At 42.5% G+C, this 27,980-nt stretch overlaps 1 protein-coding gene across 1 annotated transcript in view; it reads left to right on the forward strand.

Moving 5' to 3' along the window:
- Window positions 1-27,980, forward strand: part of PRKN (parkin RBR E3 ubiquitin protein ligase) — a 1,140,411-nt gene that overhangs the window by 436,933 nt on the left and 675,498 nt on the right. Inside the window, exon 4 of the mRNA XM_081044895.1 lies at window positions 1,662-1,783. Coding sequence (XP_080901021.1) covers window positions 1,662-1,783 — 122 coding nt within the window. The remainder of the gene's footprint in view (window positions 1-1,661; window positions 1,784-27,980) is intronic.

Genomic DNA, 27,980 nt, shown 5'->3' on the forward strand with positions numbered 1-27,980 from the left:
TTCAGAAATGCTACTGTCTTTGCAGGCTTGACTCCCCTTTGTCAGATTTCCCTCCTCCCATTCCTTTTCTTCCTCCTTTTATATTGTTTAACCTTTATGGTTGGTTTTCAAAATGGTGAAATCGGATTTGTTCATATTGCCGATAAAGAGTCCTAGCTCCCTCACTAAGCTCATCATAGTACATGTTAAAATTGTCAGTTCTTGTGATCTTCTGATATTGCCAGTTATCACGGTATTTCTAGAACCTCAATATATGTTTCTATCAGTTGCATTTATGACATACATAAAACCTTAAGAATATATTTTATGTAATTATTACATTGCTAAAAATATTAGTACATTGCTAACAATATTAATACATATTTGTAGACTTGAATATCTTGTACATTAAGGCACTAAAGTTACAAAGAAGAGTCAGAAAACCATCGTTTCTTATCAATACAAAGTTATATCTGTATTTCCCTTTTCACCCTGGAAGCCAGATATTCATCTCTGGAGGCGAAGGATTATAAAGTATATTGCCAATAGATGACAAAAAAAAAAAAAATGAAACCCAGTATCTTTATTGTGCTCTACATTTTGCAAAGTACTGTCACCTACTATGAGTAAAGTGGCTAAACAAGTGACAATTCTGTGTCTACAAAGGGTCTTTTTGTAAATTGGTAAAACGAATGGAGCTGCATAAGACCTTAACATCTCTTTTTTCTCATTTTTTCTGCATTTAGGAGGTTCAAGGTTTACATTCATAATGATCAAAGATCATCTTGATGGTAATACTAAAATTTAAACACAATTTTATGCCATGACCTTATGTAACTCCCATTCGGCACAAAGTGAGGTAGGGATTTAAAGAAGTATTTAGTCCTTTCAGAAATTTAGGAAGTTGGTTATGTTACTAGTAAGTACTGCTGCATAAAATTCGTTCTTTGGAGACATGGGAGTGTGAAACCACTTAGAAAGTTTCTCCTAATTTATGCAATAATATTATCCCTATGTGGGGACATTTGACAGAAACGATCAGAGGTAGTTAATTTTTTTTCTTCATTTTTGTCCAGCTTTTACTCTTGAAAATGTGTTGTCTGAATGGCCCTTGTCTGAGTAGAGAAACCAAAATGAAATGCAAAGCACCCATTTCCGTACATGCCTCTGTCCAGGTTCTCGTCTTCCTTTAGTGTGACAGTGTGCTGCAAACTCTTCACTGGAAACCCAGTGAATTGTGATGTCATGAAAAATGGGCTGGTAGGCCTCTATGGATAAGATTTACAGAGGAGAAATCCGGAGCCTTCACAACTGTGTACAGAAGCATGAAATAGAATTCAGGAGCACTGGTCTCTAAATTTCCAATAGTCTCTACATCTCCCATCCTTTTAAAAAAATTCAGCCGCAAAGGGTGCGTTTAGTTTCCCTGAGTTGCACACACACTTGGCCAGCTTTCTTGGCAGCAGGTCACTTAGGCTGAGGAAGTCACAGACTGTTGGCAAGAAGAAAAGCTTTTCACTCTTTGGAACATGAAACTGGATTTTCTAAATTAAATTCTTGTATCCTTGTTGGAATATTTAGCCCATCAATATTTCAAAATGCTCCTGAGGAGTCAGTTCTGAAGTTTGTCTCCTTTGGACTCAGCACTGATTGGCGACTTCCTCTGCTTTGTTTTCCCCCAGCAGGTAGACCAGCCTACAACAGCTTTTATGTCTATTGCAAAGGCCCCTGTCAACAAGTGCAGCCAGGAAAACTCAGGGTGCGGTGCGGTACCTGCCAACAAGCCACGCTCACCCTGGCCCAGGTAAGGTTGTGTGTTGACAGAGACTGCCCAGAAAAATGAACACATATTTCTAGGATTGCCTTTGGAGTTTCTAATCAGATGTCACCGTGTTTATCACATGGTTAATGGGTATCATCGGAAGTTTCATTTAAAAATATGCTACTTTGTAAAAGTTCAGTAGTTCATTGCCCTTGCCCCCATTGCTTTACAGTCCGGGTCTATTGAAAGGAAGAGGGACTGCTTTTCAAACAAAAAGAGGTTCAGCTTGGGAGGGTGTCTTCTAAGAGCTTTCTAAGATACCGGAAAGCCTTCCTACCTTGGTCTGTGGTGGGAACATGTTTGTCTACACGTCAGTACTCATTGGGCTGTTCACTGAACATGGTGCACTGGTGGTTGCTAAATGTTCTGCCTCGATAAAAAGGTGGGAAGGAAAGTTGTGCATCAATGAACAGTATTCCTGTGAAACAGGAATCAGCAAACTGCGGTCTGCTAAGGCCTCGGCTTGTTTTTGTACAGTCCACAAGCGAAGGATGTTTTTTAGAAAGGTTTTAAATGTTTTGGAAACAGAAGAAGAATATTGTGCGACCCGTGAGTACTCTGAGTTAAATTCCAGGTCCGTAATAAAGTTTTATCGGCACACAGCCCCACCCATGTCCGTCCATGGTGTCTGCACGGCTTTGTGCGCTAGCCCTGGGTTGAGTTGTTGTGACACTGGGTGACCTGCAGAACATGACATATAACTTGTTACTCTTTGACCTTTGAGAGAGAAGGCTTGCTGATCCCGTGTGAAACATGGACCCAGCCAGCCCTAGTGTGATGGTTATGTAGGCCGTGGTACATCTGCTTTGGGTGTGGACGTGTGCGTGGGGTCACGGAGGGCATTCTGGTCAGCTCCGCAGTGAGAACACGATGCAGGAGACACAGGAGGATGAAGTGCTTTGGGGACCAGGGGCTGATGTGGAGACAAGCCCCCCCGTGAGCACAGCAGGCCCCAGTGATGGCTAGAGAAGTTAGATTTTATCCTGCAGACGGTGGGGAGACAAGGCGAAACGGTAAAAATGGAGGTGAGGCATGAAATGATGTTTGGAACTGTTTATAAGCACTGTGGAATTTTGTCATTAGACTGAAGGCGGTGGCAGATTGAAGGCAGAGAGGTTAGTTAATCAACTGTTTACATGTTGAGAGGGCCTGCATTTAGGTGGTGGCCCAGAGAATGGATATAATGGCGCACGGGGAAAGAGTCTGTAGGATGTGCCCAGTACAGGGGAGCTCATGGATCCTGGCCTCAAGCCTGGGGAAAACGGTGGTTACTCAAAACCTGTAATTCCGTATTTCACTGTGGTACAACATTTCAGCTACACTTACAAGCCCACGTAGGAGGAAAAATCTGTGAATGACACCAACATGTGTCCTTACGCACCACAGTGGAGCTTTCCCTGAGGTGGCCCCGGGCCCTGCTGCTGCTGGGAGACATATCGTCCCAGGAAGCTTTCCTTCCATCTGATTCTCTCCTCTGCCCCCAGCCTTCCCAGGGCAGTAACCAGTCTCTTCTGCCCCACACCTCAGGCAGATGGTGGATGCGGGCTACTTATATTAACCCCCGACTGTCTGTGATGGAAAGAGTAATAGCCAATTATTATGGAACTCCAAGCTTAATTCTTGTCATGGGTTATCTCATTTAATTATTTCCGAACACTCTGAGTTAAGTACGATTAGCAACTCTGTTTTAGATTGGAGAAAAAAAGAGGCTTAAAGAGATTAAAAAAAACAAGAGCTCATAATGGTAGGGTAAGGATTCCTACTGGGCTGTGTGATCTAAATTTGTAAGCTCTGCACTTTTCCTCCATTCACCACACACATACATTTATCCTAAGGCCCACATGCTGAAATAGCTCCAGTGATCAGACAGGTGATTTAAAAACTGTATCAGATATGGGCACTGGGGGCTGGTGAGGACCATGGTAGGTGGGAGGGGCCACGGCCCACAGACAGGAGGCAGCTCCTGCCAGGTATTAGCAAAGGGGAGGGACATAGTGGGCTTGGTGTGCCTGATCTTTTATTTAATAAACAGAAACCATAAATGTGGAATTTTCTGTGAAATTACTCATTTAAAAACATGTTCTATCAGGGAAAAGTAGAAAACAGACAGAACAAGGAAAGCAAGCAGAGTGTGGTCGGGGTTGCGTGGCACATGCCTCTTAGGTGCTGAGAAGAGGCTGGCGTGTAGCAAGCTCAGTGAAAGTGGGGTGTCGTCGAGAGGCAAACGGTGTGAGTTTCAGAAGGCGACTCGGAGCTGGGCTGCCTGCATGCATCCCCACTTCACTCTGCCTACCTATGTGACCTTGGGGACATCAGTTAACCAGGACATGGTACCTATCTCTTATTTGTTCTGAAGCTTACTCAAAAATGAAGAGTACTTAGAATGGTAGCTGGACCAAAATTACTTAGAAATCGTAAGTGCTCTCTTATTATTGTCATTATTATTTTCACATATACTTACACACACACACACACACACACACACACACACACACACACACACAATGAATCATGAATCAATCCTGGCTTTGGCTGACTCTATTCAGAGAAGTGGAAGCCCCACCCCCGGCTCAGTCATCAAAAGCTATGTGATGACGTCACTTCACCTTGCTCACCAGGACCAGCCCCAAATCAGATGCCCACTCCTATGGCCACTCCAGACTTTGTCGGCTCCCAGAACAGCTCCACATTTGATTATTAAATTCAGACTTTTATTCCTTCCGCCATTATTCCCCCTCATAACTTTTTCTAGAGCTGGCTCTCCTTTCCCCTCATGATTTTCTCCCCTGACAGGTCGAAATTTCATGTCCATTATTACAGATATCATTAAATTTCTGTTCCACATTCAATGCAATTGCCCATTTGTCTACATTCCAAGAGTCTGTGAGCCTCATAAGATCAGATCACTTGTTAGTTGGGGTCCCTGGTATATTTTCAACACACAGTGTCCTGCCCATATTAGGGCACAGAACTAATAATGAACGTCCTCTGTACTTGAACTTTCGCACAGATCCACATGCTGTAGTAATTCTAGTTGGCATTTTATAGTCATACTCATCAGAGCAATTATGATTGTTTTGCAAAATTTATTTATTTTCTCTCTTATATGTATATTCTAGTACTTGTATTTTTCTCTAATTCTCATGACAGACCTGCGAAGTAGGTGTTAACATCTAATGTTTTTAATGAAGAGACTCCATGAGGTTAAGTAATGAGTCCAAATTTCACACTTAATAAACATTGGCACAAGGCATGAAAAGTCCTCTGTGTTTCCCGGAAGCCACGGCCTTTTCTAGGATAGATTGCTTGTTCTGCAATCTGGTAATCAATGTCCTGTTATCTATCTAAACCCCTTACTTAAATTATCATTCAAAAATGCTCTTGGAAAAATATGCATAAGGATTTAAGGAAAAGGACGATCTTAGCTATGATGTAAAGATTACTTGATTCAAATTTTAAGTACATTTACTACCGTGTTTCCCCCAAAATAAAACCGGATCTTACATTAATTTTTGCTCCAAAAGACACATTAGGGCTTATGTTTAGGGGATGTCATCCCAAAAAATTATGCTAGGGCTTCTTTTCCGGTTAGGTCTGATTTTCGGGGAAACACGGTAGGTGTAGCATAACTGGCACCTAGCAATTGAGCACAGCGGGCATTTCAATATTGTATGAATAACAACAAATACACACTCAACAGAACCTTTAAATGATGTCACTGTGGAACTGGTGACCTGTCACATTGCCGAATAATCTGCAAGTCAGACTTGGCAATGATGGAGCAGGCGCTGAACCTGCCCGATAGGAAAGATTTCTATGTAGAGAATAGTCAAGTATTCGCTTTCATTTTCCTGAAATTTATAAAGATCTGCAACTTACACACTTTTCTCTGGTCAGGAGAAACGGTGAAAAAAAAAAGGAAAGAAATAGGTTCTTGTGTGGCTGACTAGTTATGGAGGAGCTGTGTGTGGTTTGTGTGAACTTCTGCATGGAGCTTTTTATATACAAGGAGAAAAACTGGAACCTACTTAACCACCTGGCTTATTTTTTTAATGTTGTTTTATTATTTTCTGGTCTGGAGAAATTAGTCTGCAACAAGCCCCATGCCTTTCACGAGTCTTGATAGTAACCTTCTAATTTTTTTGTTCTTGTTTGGGAGGATTTATTCATAATTCCAACATTTCCTCAGCACTATTTAAGATTTGCATGCAGTACTAATGAGCAGTCACTCATGCATTATGCACTGAGGTTTAACTGTTTCAGTGTTTCCTACTTCATATGATCCTCATAAGAAATTGTCAAGGAAGATGGATAACCATTCCTGTCGTGGGGTTGAGGATGGGGAAACTGATGTCTGAAGTTTTGGCCCGGCCTTGAGGGCATGTTGCAAATCTGCTTGGGCACCAGGTTTTCTTCTGTCTCCAAATTGAATTATCTTCTTTATTGCATGCTGACCTCAACGAGGGTTTCCACTAATCCAAATAGCCGGTAGGAATATGAAAGGTCACTGGAAAACAGGGAACCATGGCTGATTGAAAAAACATGGCAAGCATCCCATTTTCTATTGCCTGTTCAGAGCCCGTCCACATAAGATGACACAGAAATGACACAGGGTGGGACACAGAAGTGAAGATGGTTCTGCTCATGCATATACGATTGTGACTCTGTTCTTGAACAATAAAATGGATAATTTAAAACAACTGGTGCCATCACTGTTTCCCTCACATCAAACGATGACTAAGTCACATCCTCAGCTTATTTTCCCCCTTAATACAGAAGAGCAGACAGAAAAAGTAAGGTTTCCCAAGACATGTAGACCATACACTCTTTTTAGAAAAACTAGAAATTATAGAAGGAATTTGTATTAAAAAAAGAAAACTACCAAGAGGCTTAAAGATGCTTGTCCTCTCCCTTCCCCCTTGGATCCTGCCAAACTCAAGGTTAGAATGTCACGAAGTATGTTTCCTTCTACTGTCTGTCCCAGTATTAAATTATAAGTGTGTGGATGAAGAGTGAGCCTTCCAGTGAGGAAGCAAGATAAACAGTCAGATACAACTTTTAGTGCAAGCTCTCAGAGATTTCCCAGCACCGATTTATACAAACACAAGACAACCAGAGACAGTGTGATTGTTAACAATTTTTCCAGGGCTGAAGAGGTTTCATTAGAATATGATGCTTATTGACACAGAGGAGTCTGTCCCTGGGGATCATTCTAGAGGGCTCTTCCTCCTCACCCCTGCAGACATCTGCTCACTAATCTAACAGAGCTCTCTCCTGCACGGTGGATGAGCCCCAGTCCCATCTGACAGCCATGCCGCCGTTGTCAACGTTCTCGGTGGATGGTGCCTCCTGTCGAATAAAAAGCTTGTTATAGGAAGAAACAGCCTAGTGTTTTCTGACAGGACACAGGCTTCAACACAGTAGGGGTGTTTATGAGTAAAATATTTATTAATTCTAATAATAATAAAAGCTAGGTAGAGGGATGAAGAGATGAGGTAACAGCATTAGGTGGTGCATCGTGGAATTCTGGGCAGGAGAAGTGAAAAAGCTGGAGAGAATGGCCGCCTGTGTCCTTTTACCTGGTGATATTTGAATTCTGGTTCTCTTGCTTATGAGCTGTGTGACTTTGGGCAAACTTCTTACCTTCTTTGTGTCAGTTTCCTTGTTGCAAAATGGAAGAAAAAAAAATCATTAAAGTTATTGCAAAGATTAAATGGCTTAACTCATTAAACTGGCACATAATGAACACTCAGAAACTGTTAGTTCTTATTGTTATTTCTTCAGGTGAACAGTTTCCTTCAAAAATGCATGGAAGCAACTGCTGCACTCACATTGCAAACTCACACCTCTAGAATGCTTTCGTGCTGATTAAGTTACAAATCGTTAATCCCTCCAGCACAAACTCTGGGTAACCCGAGTTATCCACCATTAACACTTGTTTGTGTGCACTCAGTTTATTAGTCTTAAAATGAGTCAGAATCCAAGAGATGGTTGCCGCCAAGAACTCTGGGTGATTTTTTTCCTCTGCAATCACTATAATTACTTTATCTCAAAAAGAACTTTATCTTTGCCACTCTAATTCCACAGTCTGCCGTGAAATAGCATTAACGCTCCAAGGTTTCCGATGAGAAATGGTACAATAAGCAGAGTAAGATGTAAAATGCCTGGCATGATGGATTTTATTTAAAATTGGTTTATAGATTAGGGACAATGTATGTGAGGAAATTTATTAAGAAATATAGCCTAACTGTATAATGATTTCTTAATATTTGTTAGAGATTAATTGCTGATCAGGAGTCTACTTCTCTTAATATCAGAATCTACTCTCACATGTAATAAAGTCTTGAAATGTATCTAAGCTTACTGAGGAAAACTATGCATTATTCCTCTTTTTACTTATCAATTCGATTGGTAGGCATTTCTGAGTGTGTCGAGTGTAACGGAACAGTCATTGCAAATTCTTACGTTGGTGCAAAAGTAATTGTGTTTTTTACAATTTTTTTAACCTTTTAAATCACAATTACTTTTGCACCAACCTAATATTTCGTTATTGAATATTTTTGTTTTTTAAGGCCCATTTTGGATGTCCCAGTAGAGAGGGTGTAACCTGGACCTGCAGTCTGTTTTGATTTGTGTTAAGGTGTTAGGCTTACAGGAAAGCTATTTCTGTGTGGCTTTATCTTCCTTCAAGGCTTTTGGGTTTAGAGGGAGTCGAACACAGTCGAGGTCTTGCCTCTGCCGGTACTGGGGCACCCCCATGTTCACTTCTGCCCCATATCCTGCGTCCAGTGCTGCCGTGAGACCTCTCTGGGCCTAGTGGAGGCCCCTGCCCCCATCTTTCTGAAGCCCACCTGCTCTGCCTGTACCCTCTGGTCCTCACAGCAGGCTCCAGCCCTCTCAGCCACAGCTGTGAGGTCTCCCTGCTTCATTATTCAGTAAAGAGGAAACTGATAAAAGGTTAAAATATTTTCTTCTTTTTCCCCTTTACCAAAATCCATACCTGGAAAAGAGCCACTGTAAGGAAAAAACAAACAAACAAATAATAATTTTTAAAAAACAAACAAAAAAACAAAGTATTTCTGTAAAGTACAGTCAATTTTAATTGTTTATTGCATATTAAAGCATTATTTTGAAAGTTTACATATATATTGTACACTGTAGGCAAATTCTAAATGTAAAGTGACCTACTTAAATTGGGGTGGTCTGAACCACTTCAGACTATCAATGTCAGCCAATGTAAATGGTTTAAAATTTTAAGAATGTGAGTAAATTCTATGTAGTAGTAGTGTCATTTTATTAAAACTCACAGTAGTTTCAGGAAATCCATGCCTAAGGTTCAAACCTATAAATCTTCTTTACCTCCAACATCTCCAGGGGCTACAGATTAATTTATTAATTTTTATTTTACTGATTTTACCAAATTTACTAGTTTACCCCCATATATATATATATATATATGGGGGTAAACTAGTAAATATATATATATATATATATATATATATATATATATATGTATGTATATATATATATATATAATTATCCCTTATGATATTTTGAAACATCCCTTTGTAATTTATACTTATATTGTAATTGCATTCTCCATTTGATTATCTTGAAAACAGTCAGTGATATTTTTAAACAGATTTTAAGAAATGTTTAGTTTGTTGAAACCGAAGGATCATAGGTGAATTCATCTTATGAAAGTTTTCTTCTAGAATATATTTATGCATATATTCTCATGAACATAATCAAAACTTCATTTCATATGGGAACTTTTGGGTATACTGCTTTCTTCCTAATCTTTATTTTAATTATTTTGTTTCTCCAGGATTTTTTTTCTTTACTTTCCAACTATTTTCTCTATTAAGGATTTGCTGATTTACCAAAAATGTGTTTCTTTTAGCCAGTTAAAAAGTGTGCAGCCTCCTACGTTGGGTTGGATTGTTGCAATGGCTTTTAAAGTTGTCTCAACTATGAACTGAACTATTTTGTCTTCCTCAGAGTATTGCGATGTTAAATTTGTTTATGTCCCTCTTTACTAGTGGGAGTCAGGGCAAACAGAGGTAAAGACATGAAACTTATCACACAGCAGCTGAGGGCAGGGCAGAGATCCGAAGAGCTCAGAGCACAGAAGTCTGGTAATGGTTTCATAAATAATCAAATAAACTTAGAATACATTATTATGTTAGATAAATTGGCTTTTCACTTACTGGGCGAATCAATGTTTGGGGAATTGATCTTTAGCTGACTTCCCTAGAACCAGCTCTTACAAATGGCCACAGAACATAGATGTGTGGAACACAGTAGTTGTATGTGTATGAAGACATTAGTTTTTTCAGAATAACTCTGGGTCGTTTTAATGGCTCTCAGAGATCCCTCCCGTGTTTTAGCAGGGGATTTGGTGGAAGAAGAGCAGTAGGAGAGAGAAGAGGAGCATGGGGGGAACAGAATGGCCTTTTGGAGTTGACTTCCGCCCATAGTTCCGGGGAAGTTGAGAGCAGAGAGTGGATGAAAGAGGTTTCTCATTGGAGCCTTTGTGAGAATCTGGGCAAAAGCCAGAGCAGGGCACGTCACAGTGGGGAGGAGAATGAAGCCCAGCATCACTCTGGCACCAGGTGGGCCTGGGCAGTGCTGCCAGATATTTAATTGGAAATTAAATTTTATTTAGAATTTTATTTTATTTTATTTTAGAATTTTATTCACTGTTCAGGATGATACCTTTAAAACATTTATAAAAGCAATTTTCATTGGGACTACATAGAATATTTTGACAAAATCACAACCTAAGTATATTTATAAAACATAAAGGAAAAGATAAAGTTGTTGTAAAGAACATTTTTGCATATACTTTTTATTTCATTCTAAGTTTCAGTTAATTGTATCACATTTAAAAACTGGGTTGCTTTGTTTATTGTCCACCAACAGTGGTAGAACTCTCAGTTAACAAAGGCTGACCCCATAAGGACTGATGTGTGTTATCTCAAGCCCTGACTGGGCTGTGTATAGCTTTGTTACCCACCATCCTTCATGGCATGGCCCTGGCATCACAGCATCAAGCCTGTAGGCACAGCAGGGTGATGGGCAATGGCCATGGTTATCTTGTTTATTTAGAAAGTGAAATGATAACATTAATATGTTTCAGAAACCTCCTTACAGGCTTCTTCTTACACCTCATTGTTCACAATTTGGTCTGATGGTCACTGAAAATTACCAAGGAAACTCAAAAAGGAAGTGTTTTCCAGAGTTGAACAGGACTAGCCATAGTTGTCTTAGTCCCATATTATCATTATTATTATTATTATTATTATTATTATTATTATTATTTGTTGGTTTGGGCTCATTGCTTTTCCAGTCAAAATTAGAGTTCTCTTAATAAAGATGAAACGGACATTGGGTGTGCAGTGACTGATGGCTGCCGTATTTGTAAATGCATCCTTATTTTAGATCACTTTCATGAATTCGTCAATTTTGTAACTGAGTCTAAGTAAGGCTATTATACTCTACTTGTATCAGTATGGCTACTCTAAGGATGTGGCCAGCCTTGAACTTATTTTTGTGTGTGAAATGTCACCATTGTTTCAGTGTTTGTTTTTACACATAAATATAGCTCCCTGTTTTTCAACAGAATGAAATTGGTATATTATCCATTTGACCACTTAGAAGCTTTATCAGTTGTGGAAAGAAAAAAAAAAAAAAAAGACATGTTGGGCACCAGGTTAATTTATTTGTTCTTTGCTTAAGAAGTAAATGGCCCCAAAACCTCATTGGGGAAAGATAAATACAATTGAGGAGCTCTATCTTACTCCATAGTAGATCTTTGGTCAATGCTTTATAAAGAACAAGTATATTGTGTAGCTTTCATAAATTGTATGTGTGTGTTGAGGATGGGGGGAGGGCAGGAAGTCCCACTGAAAAACCCTGCTACAGAATTAGGCAAGACAGTGCAGATTAGGACTGATATGTTTTTGCAGTTAGGTTACAGAAGCATTGGTACTTATGCATTCACGTGTCTTCCATTTGGGAATATGAAGCTTCCTGCGTAAATACATCATTGAAGCCAGATGGGAAATGGAGAAGTTAATTGACCTTTCTTGGGTCCACACTGAGAAAGGAGCCAAACTTAGAGTTCAGCATGGGGAACCCAAGTTCAGATTCCTATTGGAAGCATTCACATTTCTGCTAGGATGGAACATGGTAGGGAGGCTTGTGGAGGTGGGGGTGGGGTAGAGCCCTGCTCTACAGGTTTTTCCTGAAAAGAGTCAAATTTACTAGGCTCCATTTCCTGAAGTTGGATGGAGATTCAGGAACTGGGTATGAAGGAAAACATGGATGTTTTTCTTTAGTGAAGAGAAAATAGAAGAGTACCGGTGTCCTTGGAAACGAGGAAAACATGAAAATTAAAGGGGAGGCTCTCATGGATTATGACTGTTTCCTAAATGATTAGCTAGCTCCCCTGGTTTATTGGAGGGTTTAATCCTAGTCAAGTTAGGATTCACGGCATGAGCCCTACAAGAGCCACTGGCACCTCTGATCAGTTATAACCTACAGTCACTTGTTAGTGTGATTAAACTAAGGGTTCTCTTAGCTAATTTCAAAGAACTATATTTCTCTGTAGTGTCAGAATGACCTTGAGTTTTTGTTATGTCTTTTAAATCTTTAGTTGTACATTGGCAATTTCGTATTAATTTAGAAAGCCATCCTAATAAGCGTACACTGACCTACTGCCTGGCAAATGACCTACAATTAAAATGATCAGATACGGCCATAGTTGAAAGCGGGCAGCATCATCTCGTGGACAGGGGAGCTTTTTCCTCCATAATTTGCAAAAAACAAATGAAAAACCATGTTAATTATCTTTATTACTGAATAGGATATTCCATTTAAAGTAGTTTAGGAAGAGGGTCAGTATAAACAGATGTCATATAACCTGTAAATTGTGTAATGTTTTTGTAAAGCTAAGATTTTAAGCTCCGCATAAAGAGATGTCAGAAAGACAATATGTAACGCCACAAAATAAATGGAATGTGAACAAAAACTAAAAGAACCTTACTTGGGTACCTCTCTACTCCACTCCATTACTAGACTCAGGTACTCCATGCAGCGAATGCAGCTCCATGGCGCCCCATGCACAGATTTTTAGACACGTTTTGTGGGTTAAATGAATAATTGAATGAATGGCATCATCGTCACTGTATGCCTCAGCCTATCCATAGTCTCAGAATAAGAATGGACCTTGGAGTCATGCGATCTCAATTCCCTCCTGATACAAAAATCTCTCTTGTAATAAATACTCAGTGTTTGGTCATCTGTCTTCTGCTAGAGCCTTTAGTGATGAAGGAATCATTGCTTCTCAGGTCAGCTGTTTTCATTTACAGAACTCTTACTGATCAAGAGTTATTTGACCTGAAATCTGTCTTTACCCATAACTTCTAGCTCTGCTTTTTGAAAATAAAGAACAAAATCCAAGAAATCTTCCATCTGGCAGTTCTTCATATGTTTACCGCAGCTAAAATGATTCACTTTCCATGTCTTCCTTTCTCTACTAAACTTGACTTTCAGATGTAAGAAAGACTACATGCATTGCTTCGCTGCAAAGAAATTTACTTTTCTGTGAATAGCTTCAAAGCCTTGAGAGGTAAGGTGAAGAAAAAAAAAAATCATTGTTAGAACAGGGTTGTATGGGAGTCAAGACCAGTGGCCTACTGTTTGAATTTCGATAGGGCTTGTGTGGACAAGCTAGAGCTGACCAGAATATTCTATAGAAGAAAACTGAATTGTAGAAAGGTTAAAGGAGTCATGTACAGTACAGTACATAGGTACAGTAAAGTACATAGGTACTTCTTTTACAGTAAAGTACATAGGTACTTCTTCATGGACTGGTGATGGCATTGATGTTGGAGAATTGAGAAGTGGAGACATGACAGTTCAGAGAAAACAGGTGTGGCAGCCCCGAGTGACGGGCTGAAAACACAGGCTTGTTGATGATGGCGCTGGTGGAGTCACTTGAACTGCCTACCAGTGATCTTTGTAAGGCAGCTCTAGGCAGTTCCAGTACAAGCCTTTTGCAGCTTAAACAGCACAGTCCCTCCACCTGGGTCTGAGCCGTGTTCCTGTCGCTAAGGATGCTTTCGTGGTTTTCACCAAAGGCACAGCCACGGCCTCTTTATCAGTGGCAGAGCCTACCAGGCCAAATGGACAACTTTAAATTTCGAATACAATTTCGGTTTAGCAAACAGTGGTCAGTCTCATGAAAAACAATCAACCAGCCCAACAGAAAGCTTTCCCATTCTCCTGTTAGGGCCTGTGTTGTACACCTGCTGGAGGGGCTGCGGGAGGGGCCGCCCTTCTCCCTCCCCTTCTGAGCGTCCATCCTGTTATACCTTCTTGCTCTCTTCAGTTCCCAATGTCTCAGTGTTGAAACAAGATGCCAGAGCTAAGGAAAAGGGACAGAGACAGTTCTTACTTGACTGGTTAACTTACTTGACTGAGACGTGTTGGAGCTCCCAGGAGCTGGCAAGTGTGAAGAGCAGACTCTCTCTCGTTGGCTCCTGTAGGCTGTTCACAGGCCATCGTGGGACTTTCACCTTCACCTCCAGTGATGTGTTGATGCATTCCTCCCACAGCTGCTGGTATCTCTACTCTTTCTCCATCCACCTTTTCTCTTCCTGGGTAGACTGTAAGATGGCATTAGTGGAGCTCTTTCTCGTTTTCCAAGGAGGAACGCTAACAGATAATTTGTTGTAACAAACGCTGGGATCACAGATGGAGCCCAAAATAACTATATCAACAGGCAACGAGTCTTTTAGATTCCCCAAGTGGGACTCAGACCCTAGCTCACCACTTCCCCTCCAACTCTATAAAAGCCATGTCAGCTCTCTGAATCATTCCACTGATGCCCTTCTCTCTTGATTTAAGATGGGTGGGGGGGTCTCATTGTGTTGGGATGTCAATACAAGGTAATTTTCAACAAAGAAATCATCTTCCTGAATTATCTCCACCCAATCTCCAAAAACCAACCTAACACACAACATTGGTGAGGCATTTCAAATAGTATGTCATGTGTTGGACGTGACTTATATGCAAACTTTGTGCTTTCCACTTATTTTTTGCTGTGAACTGAAAACTGCTCTAAAATAATAAAAGTCCATTTGTAAAATCCTATCACTGGGGTTTAGACTTGTAAAGCTGCATATTCTCTTAGTTTAGAATATTTATTGTATCTGATGCTCCAGTTGAAATCTCTAATAATATATTACATAGACTGACTCTGTAGCACCTTTAACACCTTAAAAGTATTTCCTAGCTCATTGGCTTGATTCATATGACAACCACGTGAATTGGGAAAGGTTAGGCACTAGCTATTGTTATTTACACCAGAGAAAACTCTGTGAGCTTCATAGAGAAGCTGAGGATCACCAAAGAAAGAAAAGTAAGAGGTGGGGCTCTCACTTGAACCCACATGGTTTGAAAATTATCTAAAGGTTCCTTCATTCTGCTGCATTGCCTCCTCTCTCAGCACAGAGCTAAGTATCTTTAGTTGGTACATCATTATTTTTAACACGAGATTCCCTAAGGCATTTAAAATATTTTAAGTATTTTAACATAGATTCCCTAAGGCATTTAAAATATTTTAAGTATGAAGGATCACTGTCATCCTTTCCTTCTGAGATGTTCCTATATTTTCTTTTATTTATATTTTGGAGGCTCCATCTTGGTTGAGGCCATGGACGCTGCGGACACGTTCTTTGATAAATGTCATGTGATAGAAGTTCCAGCGTCTATTATGTTCTATCCCATGGTATCAAGATAATAAGGCCTGAAAATTCGCTGAAATGTGGGCTCTTGATACCGCAGAGCTGCTCTCATTTAGACTAAACTGTTACTCACTAGTCTTTCCTGGTAAGAAAAAGATTTTTAAATCACTAATAATGAAGGACCCAGAGCGCACTGGAATTTGATGCTCTGAACCTGCAATTTTGTCCTTCCTAGTGTTTTCTTAGTCAACCTGAATAACTTTTAATAAGGATTTCAATTACTTTAGTTTTAATTTGGAGCAATATGTTTAGCCATGAGTTTCTGTTTCTTTTATTTGGAAAAATTATGATTGTGAAGGAGAATGGGCAAAAGTAAGTTTGTACAAATATTAGTTTCTGTATTTGATTCTGGTCTGTCATTTATTGGAAAAAACATTGCAAATTTATCTGTTGCACCTTCAAATTTACTGACTATTTGCTTTTAAATGGCTGTGTATTGTACTGAACTTTGGAAATTCCAATGAGTTTAGAAAAAAAATCTATAAGATTGGAAAATGTGCTGTGGTGTGTAGTTTAGGTGAAATATATGCTAAATAATATCACAAATCTAGGAAAACTTCAATTTATATGTTCAGAAAAGCAGAGCCCAATACAAATTTCATAACAATGTCAATTTTGCCCTATTAGATGAATCTTTATTAAGGTTTGTCAGAACACAAGACAAGAGGACAGTCGTATCCTTTTGTTTTATTACAGTTTTATGATAAGAGTCTTGAAATAAATCCCTCATCTAGGAGACCTAAATTGATGCTATTAGAAAGTGGAGAAAACTGGTTTATTTTACATTTCTCAAAGATCTATAGACAAGTACTTCTCAATGCTGCCCGTTCTTCTTCGAACATGAAGATTTCTGAAATTTGAAAACACATGTGAAATGTGCATCTTTACTTTCAGTGGGGGGTCTGAGTGGAAGGAGAGTCAGAGGAGGGAGGAGAAAGCTCATGGAGGGAAATGCCGGAAGGGTGATTGAGAGAAAGCAATGACAGTGTATGTATTTATTACCTCACTAAACTATAAGCTCTTGAGAACTTTCCTATTATGCAGTCAATAGATTTTTGTTTGTTGAATGGCTGACTGATTGAAAGGACAGCTGCACTGTCTGGGATGTCCTTATTGGTTTGCAGAAAGTATGCTATCCAGTAGAGGAGCCCCTAGCCACATGTGGCTCTTTGCATTTTAATGAATTGAAATGAAATGAAACATTTCCTCAGTCACAGTAGCCACAATAGGCACTTGTATTCAGTGGCTACTATGTCAAATCTTCTATACAGAGAGCATTCCTGTCACAGAATTCCACTGGGTTGCACGGATTTGGGGGATTCCGGCTGGGTCAGTGAGATGAGCTTATTTGGATTTTCAAAATTTTAAGTGTAGTTCCTAAAACTCAGAACAAAGAGGAGAGGGGAAAAAGAAAAGAGTCCAGTGGTTCCTTGGCTACTGCTGAAATAGGTGTGTGGTGGGCGTCGGGGAAGCCATGCTTGAGTGGCTGAAACCTTAGAAAAGGTTTATGGTTCATGAGGCCAGGCCCAGAAACAAGCTAGGACTTCCTTCCCTTGATCGCAGCCCGTAGTGACAACTCGGCAAGTAGGACTGAGGTCGCTTGCTTCGTAGTTTACCGTTTTGTCACCATGTTCAATTCCCTCGACTATGTATGCTTTGGCATGTGGAAATTTGGAACCGGGAATCTTTGGTTCTTATAAGACAGAGAGACTTACGGCCTCTCCCATCCTACACTGAGCAGGGAAAGAGGCCACTCTATTGCACAGAGGGACCCATCTCCCAGGCTGCCATCTGTCAGGGTTCAGGGGCCTCCCGAGGGGATTCAGCAAGGACCCTGGTTCAGAAGATTATCTGGCAGAGCTGAGCTAGGTCCATGTGTCCTGCGTGGGTCACGTGTCCAGAGGCGCTGCCTTGGGTCACTTGTGGCTAGATCAGGTTCTGTGGCAAAAGACCCCTGAAGCCATACCTTTATCCTTAAGATTTTCTTACTTCTCTGCCTCCTCTTTTCCCCATTTGGATAGCAACCACTTTCCTAGTGCATATAAGTCTGTGTGAGAAAACCCTGCGACACCCACGTTTAAAAGCCAAATGCAGTATTGCTAGGTGGAAAATCTGATCTACTTGAGGCCATATGGTTGTGGAAAATGTAGTTTTGTCAGTGAAGTGCAAAGGTACACTACCACAGTCTTTGTGTATTTATAAAAATCCTTTTTTTACAATCATTTCTTTAAATCAGCAGAAAGATGCCAATAGTAACTTGTCAGATATGTCATAAAAGTTGGCAGAAATGACCCAATGATAGCAATAGGCTTTAGATGTAGGGGAAAAGTAGTTTTCACAAGACCTTACTTTGTTTCACATAATAAAATAATTATTCAATTATAAATTTAAGACACAATTTTTGAATTACAATTACTGAAGTTATCAAGGAACTATTACTGAGATTAACCGTGATCAAAGCTAACTCTGTATGTGATCCTATATAAGAGATCCAAAGCACTTACTTCTGCTTTTAAAGGCTCCCAATAGAATTGGGAGACTAATCACATCTGGGAAGTTGCAGTAGCCAAGCAGTAGAGATTTCCACAGGTGGGTTTCCCCACAGCTGCCTCATGAGGAGGATGCTGGGAGTTTCACATCTCACATGGCAAAAGGCCAACGGCAACATCCGGAATCTCACAGATCCCTGACCGCTCACCACTGCCTGTATGTGGTGAGCTCTCTAGGCAGAGAGTAATATGGAGAAGTTTGGAGAATAGACCTCGAGAATAAAGAGAAGAAAATATCTGGCACATGTTTGCATTATAAACCACTGAATTAGTTAGCCAGCAATTTGGAACCTTAACAGATACAAAGTGGCTTTATAAGGCTGCAGTGTAGACTCTGCTATTGCCCCTTGGTTCCCTGAGGGACTGTGCGCTGCACGTGACCCTGTCCACTCTGGCAGAGCTGCAAGATTTGAGAAACTGGCCAAAGTGTTGCTGGGTGATGATGGTGTGGGTGGAGTGTTCTGGACAGAAGGATCACAAACAGTGGCCCTGAACAAGAAAAGGCATGGTATGTTCTAGAAACCAAGAATGACAAGGCCAGCAGAGAATGGGTGCAAGAAAAAAGGAACAGAATAGTTGTGGAAATACAGTTTTGTAATAGAAACTATAAAGGTGGTAAAAGTGCTTTGGGAACCCCAATTGATGGGACTCATTAACACATGGGACACTGAGAAATCAGCAGGTTTGGTGTAAACGGTCCCCAAGCACGGTTTTGGACGTTTTGAGTTTTAGCATCGCCTTCCAGACATGCAGGTGGAGATTCAAAGTAGACGGTTGGGAGTTCAGCTCTGGCGTTTTCTTTGGCGTTTGTCCCAGAATGCACTCTTACGAGCTTCAAATAACATGTTTTGGTGAGAAAAGGAAACTCCTGCAGTTCTTCTCACCAATTCTTGCTCGAATGCCAGAATGAGCCTTGGCAGCTGACTGAGAGGTAATAACTTGCCATCCCATCTTTCAAGCTCAAAGATTGCATTTAGCTGTTGCTTGGGTGCCAGGATGCCCTCCTCACTTACGAGGAGGTCTTTCCCAGGTGACTTTTCATTCTCTTGCACGTAGACTTCTGCTAAATAAACCTCCTTGATCCTCCAGACAGGCTTTGTCAGCATAACTGAAACTAGGGAAGCACCATTTATTCTCAGGGAAACACCCTGCTGTATGTAAAGTAACATTTTAATTCTAGCTTTAAATTCATATTGGACATCTCTGATCATAGCACTTCTCATCAGGTTTACTGCCATTCTAATTGTAAATGCAGACGGAATCATGAGTTAACATGTAATGTTTGAATTTCAAACAACATCAATGTTTAATGGCTACAGTTTGGTGTATTTGCAACAACCAAATAGCACACAAGTGTACCCCCAGTGCCACAAATAACACCACCGACCCCTGTTCTTCTCCAGGGTGGAAACTGGGAGATGCAGAGTAAATGTGTAAAGATAACTCATTTTGTATGCAACTCCTTTCTTTCTACACATATAAATTGTGAGATTTGGGAAAAACAAGACAAGCCAGGAACTTGGACAACTGGTATTCTGTCTATGCATGGGCTAGGATTAACGTCCCACTCATCTCTGATTCAGTACTGAACTGAGAATTTATTTTCTGTTTTTGAAAACAACATAACCAAATGCCTCCCCCCTCCCCCCAGGTGTGTGACCTATGGGAAGACTCATAACCCGGAGCCTCTTTTCTCAGCTTTAAAATGAGGGCCTTTGGCTGCCCATGTCTGAAACTCAGTGTATCTGTGTGCCTCTCTCCTGGGCAGGGATAGCTGGAGTCTGCTGAATCGTGGTGGCATAAATACCAACACACACACAAGGCGATTTCCTCAGGCCCCAAAACCTAGTGATTGATCCCTTTCCCATGTTTCTATTATTATTATTATTATTATTAATGTTATTGTTATTTCGTCTCTCAGGTACAGCAGATTAGATTCTGTAAGTCGTTCATAACACACCATCAGTATTAGCCCGTTTCGCCCTCTATGTAATTATTTATCTATTTCCTTCTCCACTTTCTATTTAACTTCCCTTGTCTCATTTAATTCAAGAAACCTTTAAAACCTACTACATGTGAAAACTTACTATCTGTGATAGAGCATGTGCATGAATCAGAGCTGATGCAAATCCAAGTCACCTGGGGATTTATTCAACACCCTGTGCAGCATCCACTTACTAGAATTTATGGGAGTTATTCTTTAGTTTCAGTATCAGAAATAACAATAAACAAACAGTATGTGTATTTTCTGTAGTTAATCCCATTCCCCCTTTGCTATGCTTGCTTGGAAGCTCAGGCACAAATGTGCGCCCTGCCTCTTACAAGCAGGTCATACTTGAAGATTTGACCTGAGAAAGGAATGTCACCACTGCTCTTAGCATAATCGTCCACTCTTCTTTCCCTTTGTCAGCTCCCCATAGATTTCTTTACTTAGATGTATTGGTACAGCCTATTTTATATTCTTTCTTGAATCAAATAAGGTGTAAATAAATAAACAGGCTCCTAGATGGTCAATTAGTTTATTCAAATATGTGCTTTCATCTGAGAATGAGGCCTATAAAGTCTAAACTAGAATTAATTTAATTTCACCTGTAATCTGACATCCTCTCTGATCTCTATCGCCTCTGCTTCTGTTAAGGCCATTACGCACTTAGAGACGTAGTTAGCATGTGTGGAATGAATGAATGAGTTGACTCATTGGAATGTAGGAGGAGAAAGGGCGTCCAGTGTCCTCAGTTGCACAATACACTTGCTTTTTTACCCCATAAAGCTAACTTCAAAGTTAATTAAGCTACTGATATGTTGGTTGAGTTAGTTTCCTGCCATGGTATTTTGGAACCTAGCTGATTGAAATAAATTTAAAAAGACCAGATAGTATTTGGTCAGTGAGGACAAGGGGAAAAGAGGAAAACTGAAGAAAAAAGCTCTCGTTTGGGACTGTCAGACCCACAGGGCACAGCTCTCTTCCTGAGCCTGCGTGGAGCTGACCATTCCATCCGGTGGGACTTAAAGAAGGTTCAGGGTGTAGGTGACTCTGAGCTTCTGGTGTCTTCCAGACCTCTGATAGCTGTCCACCAAGAGAAAATAGTTTGTATTTGGGGAAAACGTGCTGATCATAGTTAACAGTCCTGTTCTCTTTGTCACTTTCTCAGGACAGCTCCAAGTTCACGGAGAAACATAATAAAAGAAATCCGCTCAAATACGCCCTTGCAGTGAATTTTACATGCATCACAAGGGCTTCCACCTGTGGCGTCCAATAGGCACTTCTAGACCATAGGCTCTGCTGAGCGCGCCCCCGCACACGCGCCCGCGCGCGCAAACACACACACACACACACGCACACACGAACGCACACGCGCACACACACACGCGCACACGCACACACACTCGTACGCACACACACACGCACACACACACGCACACGCACACACGGACGCACACACACACACGCACACACACGCACACACACTCGTACGCGCACACACACACACACGCACACACACACACACGCACACACACACACGCACACGCACGCACAGGTCGTGCTGTGGGGGACCGTGACAACATCGCGCCGATCGTACGCGGTCACACCTCGTCTTCCCCACGCGGGCTGGCGGCGGGACCAAGGCCGCGGCGCCGCGCAGACATCGCGGAGGAGTGGGGGGCGCGAGAACGACCCCGACACGCGAGGCCGCCCGTCCGCGCGCCCACGGACTCGCCTGCTCAAAGGCGCTTCTCGGAAACAGAATCCTGCTTGTGAAATTCGCGTCTGCGTGAGGGTTTGACAATTCACCATTAACATGTGGCAGGTGGCGCGTGGGACACGGGGCACGCGTGTCCATCCCGGGCGCCCCTGAGCGGCGGCCGCTGTCAGGGACGCTCAGAGGCGGTGCCTCGAGGGGGATGTCATCTCCAGGTCAGGCCGCCGGGTTGTCGTCCCGGAGCTCGGTCACGTCAGAGAGGAATGGAGGGCAGCACAGCCCCGGTGACACCGAGGGGCCACCCGGCTCCCAGGGACGTGAGGGTGGAGGGCAGCACAGCCCCCGTGACACCGAGGGGCCACCCGGCTCCCAGGGACGTGAGGGTGGAGGGCAGCACAGCACAGGTGACACCGAGGGGCCACCCGGCTCCCAGGGACGTGAGGGTGGAGGGCAGCACAGCCCCGGTGACACCGAGGGGCCACCCGGCTCCCAGGACGTGAGGAATGGAGGGCAGCACAGCACAGGTGACACCGAGGGGCCACCCGGCTCCCAGGGATGTGAGGAATGGAGGGCAGCACAGCACAGGTGACACCGAGGGGCCGCCCGGCTCCCAGGGATGTGAGGAATGGAGGGCAGCACAGCACAGGTGACACCGAGGAGACACCGGCTCCCAGGGACGTGAGGATGGAGGGCAGCACAGCACATGTGACACCAAGGGGCCGCCTGGCTCCCAGGACGTGAGGATGGAGGGCAGCACAGCACAGGTGACACCGAGGGGCCGCCTGGCTCCCAGGGACGTGAGGATGGAGGGCAGCACAGCACAGGTGACACCGAGGGGCCACCCGGCTCCCAGGGACGTGAGGGTGGAGGGCAGCACAGCCCCGGTGAAACCGAGGGGCCACCCGGCTCCCAGGACGTGAGGAATGGAGGGCAGCACAGCACAGGTGACACCGAGGGGCCACCCGGCTCCCAGGACGTGAGGATGGAGGGCAGCACAGCACAGGTGACACCGAGGGGCCACCCGGCTCCCAGGGACGTGAGGAATGGAGGGCAGCACAGCACAGGTGACACCGAGGGGCCGCCCGGCTCCCAGGGACGTGAGGAATGGAGGGCAGCACAGCACAGGTGACACCGAGGAGACACCGGCTCCCAGGGACGTGAGGATGGAGGGCAGCACAGCACATGTGACACCAAGGGGCCGCCTGGCTCCCAGGACGTGAGGATGGAGGGCAGCACAGCACAGGTGACACCGAGGGGCCGCCCGGCTCCCAGGGATGTGAGGAATGGAGGGCAGCACAGCACAGGTGACACCGAGGAGACGCTGGCTCCCAGGGACGTGAGGAATGGGGGGCAGCACAGCACAGGTGACACCGAGGGGCTGCCCGGCTCCAGGGACGTGAGGAATGGAGGGCAGCACAGCACAGGTGACATTGAGGGGCCACCCGGCTCCCAGGGACGTGAGGAATGAGGGGCAGCACCGCACAGGTGACACAAAGGAGCTGCGCTGCTCCCAGGACGTGAGGAATGGAGGGCCGCACAGCACAGGTGACACCTAGGAGACGCCGGCTCCCAGGGACGTGAAGATGGAGGGCAGCACAGCACATGTGACACCGAGGAGACGCACTGCTCCAGGGACGTGAGGATGGAGGGCAGCACAGCACAGGTGACACCGAGGGACCACCCGGCTCCCAGGGATGTGAGGATGGAGGGCAGCACAGCACAGGTGACACCGAGGGGCTGCCCGGCTCCCAGGGACGTGAGGATGGAGGGCAGCACAGCACAGGTGACACGAAGGAGCTGCGCTGCTCCAGGGACGTGAGGATGGAGGGCAGCACAGCACAGGTGACACCGAGGAGACGCACTGCTCCAGGGACGTGAGGATGGAGGGCAGCACAGCACAGGTGACACCGAGGGGCCACCCGGCTCCCAGGGACGTGAGGAATGGGGGGCAGCACAGCACAGGTGACACCGAGGGGCCACCCGGCTCCCAGGGACGTGAGGAATGGGGGGCAGCACAGCACAGGTGACACGAAGGAGCCGCGCTGCTCCCAGGACATGAGGAATGGAGGGCAGCACAGCACCGGTGACACCGAGGGGCCACCCGGCTCTCAGGGACGTGGCTGCGGCCTCGTCTATGCAACTTCATGTTTTTCGTTTGGCAGCTGCACAGAGATTCACAAGTCCCCGTGCTGAGCGTCTCCGTCCACGCCTGAGCTTTAAGTGCACAGCCGCACGTCTGCTGTGTCTGTGTTATTCCTGGGGTAGGTGGAAGGCACATGGACCATGCGTCTTGCTTTCAGTTTTGCTTAGTTACGTCTAAGTTCTTTTAAATGATGGGCGTTAGGTAGTTGTTATTTTTTTCTTTGACTAGCAGCTGATGGAAGCGGTAACTTATTTTGAAGGTATATTTTTAAATGAGAAAAATAAGGTATGTTACACCAATGCCTTTTAATAATCAAAGTCGAGTCACAGTTTTTACTACATAAATAATGTGTTCTTATTATATAACACTTGAAGGAGATGAAGAGGTATGAGGTAGAAAACAGTGATATGACCGTTGCTAACATTTTACTGACCATTCTTGCTGGTATTTTGGGGGTGCATTCACAAACACCAATTCTTAAAAAAAATATGTTTCCATCAATTAATAATAATGAATAGTAATTCTTTCAAAGTTAATTTTTACAGTTCAACATTTTTATAGTTGTATATTTTATGTTCTGCTAGCTATGATGGCTTCAATCATTTCTCCCATGATGGCATACATTTCATTTCCAGATTGTGTGTGTGTGTGTGTGTGTGTGTGTTTAATATATATCTTTATACTTATATCCTTAAGTGTTGATTCTAAACAGTGGATATCTGGGTTGAAGGACGTGCGTATTTTTAATTTTAATGAATGTTGCAAGATTGTGTTTCTAAATACTATTGTAACAATTCACATTTTTTCTGTCAATATTTGAGAGTACTGTTCGTTTTCCCAGAAAAAATAAAATCTATTATTTATGTTCCCAGTCTGGTTAACGTAAGTGAATTATTATTATAATTTAATTTCTATTTTTTTCTTGAGAATTTAAATATGCTCCTCTGTATTATATTAGCTTTAAAAAAATCATATCACATGTCATACATGTGTTTGTATATGGCATATTATATTTTATGTATATGACAGATAGTAATCTTTCATCTACTATACAGATTGCATATACATTTTCAAATCTATCAGATTTGTTGTCTATTATTTTTATTTATGATGTCCTTTGTCAAACTCATTTAAACATCTTTATGTAGTCACGTTTCTATATTTTTTCCCCTCTTTTGGTTATAAAGTTCTCCTCAGCCTGAAGATTTTACATGCATCTTCTATCTCTTAATTTATACATTTAAAACTTCCTGTTGCTCTGAAATTTCTCTTTGTATGTGGTTTGTGAAGGGGTCCAAATTTATTTCTTTTGAATGGATGGCCTTCTGTGATATTACCATTTATTAAATAATCATTTTCCCCAAGGTATTGAAATATAACCTTGGTCAGAACAAAGCTCCATATATTATAAGATCGATTTGATTTGCAGGCTCTTTCTTATTTGGTAGCACCCATAAACATCCATGACTCTCCATACTATTTTGAACACAGTGACTTCATAGTATGTTTTGGTTTATGAAAAGACAAGTCTAGTTTCAATCAACTCATCTCTCATAATTTTCTTGGCTCTTCATGGGCATTCACTCTTTGGCTAGAGCTTTGATTTACTTGTTTCAACCCCCTCTCCAAAATAATAGCTGGTTTCTCCACTGGGACCTTTATCGTGTTTAAAGGCTGAGTCACGTACCCCAGGTCCTCTTTGTTCCAACAGCACCCCGATTCAGAAGATCCAAGGTGGATGTTCAATTGAGAGGTAATGGTGGCAAAGGTGTCCTAACAGCCATGTTTCAGGAGGATTCTTCCTACCGCTAATGATAAAATATTATAATGCCCAGTATATAGTATAATAGGTTATAGTATAATAGGTTATAGTTATAGTTATATAGTTATAATAGGTTATAGTATAATAGGTTATAGTATAACCTATTTCCTAAAATTGAAGTAGATACCTGTCAGTCAAGGGTGAATGGCAGAGTGAACATGTACTTTGGCTTCTGGAATAGCATTTATTGGGGACAATTCCTGGAGACAGGACAGCACAACCATTTAGAGACTGGATGTCAGACCCAGCCCCTGGAGAAACCATCATCTGAGAAGTGCCAGTGTCTTCCCAGGTATAAGCAGAGGTGGTGGGCCAGCTTGCAGTTATAACGTATGGTGTGGTGGATTGGTGGCCACCATCCTGACACTCAGCCCCCACACATTGTCCCTATTGATGACTTCAGCACAAGATGCACAGTTCCGGTGGAGCTCTGCAGGTCAGAGGTTACCTGTGTGCTGAACATTATAGAAACCCACCTGTACCGATCCTGCCAAATACACCTTCATGGAGGTGTTTTCTATAACCACAGAGTATGAGACTGATGTTTTTTGTTTGATTTGTGTTTACCTATGATTGCCAAGACATTGTCTTATAATAGTTAATGCCACAATGGTAACCGTATCCTAAAATCATTCAATACATGCTCATAGAGTTTGTGCCTACTATGTGCCAGGCATTTTTCTAGGCACTGAGCGTATAATAGATAACAAAAAAGACAATACAAAAAATACCTGCTCTCATGTTGTTTCAATTATTATGCAGGGAATATAGAAAATGAACCCAAAGATGCATAATATGTAATAACAGGAATAAGTGGTTTGAGGAACCACAATGAAAGATAAAGTCAAAGGGAGGGATGGGAAGTGTGTTAGTAGGGTGGGAGAAATTACTCTGGGATATATTGTGAAGCAGAGTCATAGATTTTGCTGGAGGACTTAATGTGGGACATGAAAGAGAGATCTAAGCATGGTTCCAAAGATGCATAGTTTTATTATTTATTTTGGCCCTGGTGAGTATACAGTTCTGTCATTTACTAGGAGGAGGAAGACTGGAAGAAGAGCAGATATTTTTGTGTTTTGATGCTTGAAACTTCTGTGGACATTTACTTTGCAGAAGCTTAATAGGTTTTCAATGGGCTGATAGGTATGGTATAAATTGAGAAATTTTAATTTATCAGCATGTAGATGGTTTTTAAAGTCGTGAGTCTCTAGGAGATATTAACCAGCACTAATGGCTACATGACCCTGTTTGGGACACTTACCACTTGCCTGACACCCACACCTCCTTTGGGAATGTTCCGTTTTGTGTAGCCCTTAGACCCTCTCTATTTCCCACTGTGGAATCCAATGGACCAGATTCTCCTCTCTGTTAATTATATCCAAGAGCAAGCATGAAACTGGGACTCTACTTGAAGCTTACTCCTGGAACTTGAATCTTCAGTGAGTGACACAACAGGGGACATTGACAGTTCTCGCCTCTGCAGTGACATTGGTAAAGACACAGAGTCTTTGGGAGGCATGACCTTTGCTTTGGTTATCACTGCCTAGTCTTTTGTGTCCCCGGCTCTCCAGCCTCTCAAAGATTCTGTGGGTTCTCAACATTCTTTTAACATGTTTCTTTTATGCTGCAAGTAATGGGCTGTTACTTTTCTGGGGATTCAATTCTATTACATGAATAAGTTCGTAGTTCGTAAAACATAGGCAAAATCATTTAGGGTATTTTAAGTAGACAGAATTCATGGCATGGCATGTGTTGAGTACACAATACATAGTAAGCATGGGTGTGTTCGGCATAGAGAAGAATAGAAGGACCGGAGATGCCTAATATCCAGGGGGCATCTAGGTCCTAAATGTATGTATGTGAGACAAACTATATGAGGCACTAACTATTTAGATACTAAACAGATGTCAGCACTTAGTAGTCAGGAAGTCTAACTTTGCCCATTGGGGATGTGCATTCTGGACCCATGTTTCCTCTGCCAAGAAAACGCAGAATTCATGGTTGTTCATCAGGTTCATTAGTAAGCTACAGCTGTGGTCAGGTCTGACCTGTCCTTGTGTCCTTGTGTCTCTGTGACAGAGCAAATGTGTGTCATTGGCCCAGGACCTTCTGCCCGTGGGTCCCATCCTGATCGCATCCTATCCTAAAAG

The sequence above is a fragment of the Rhinolophus hipposideros genome (assembly GCF_964194185.1).
Source record: "Rhinolophus hipposideros genome assembly, chromosome: 3".
NCBI lineage: Eukaryota > Metazoa > Chordata > Mammalia > Chiroptera > Rhinolophidae > Rhinolophus > Rhinolophus hipposideros.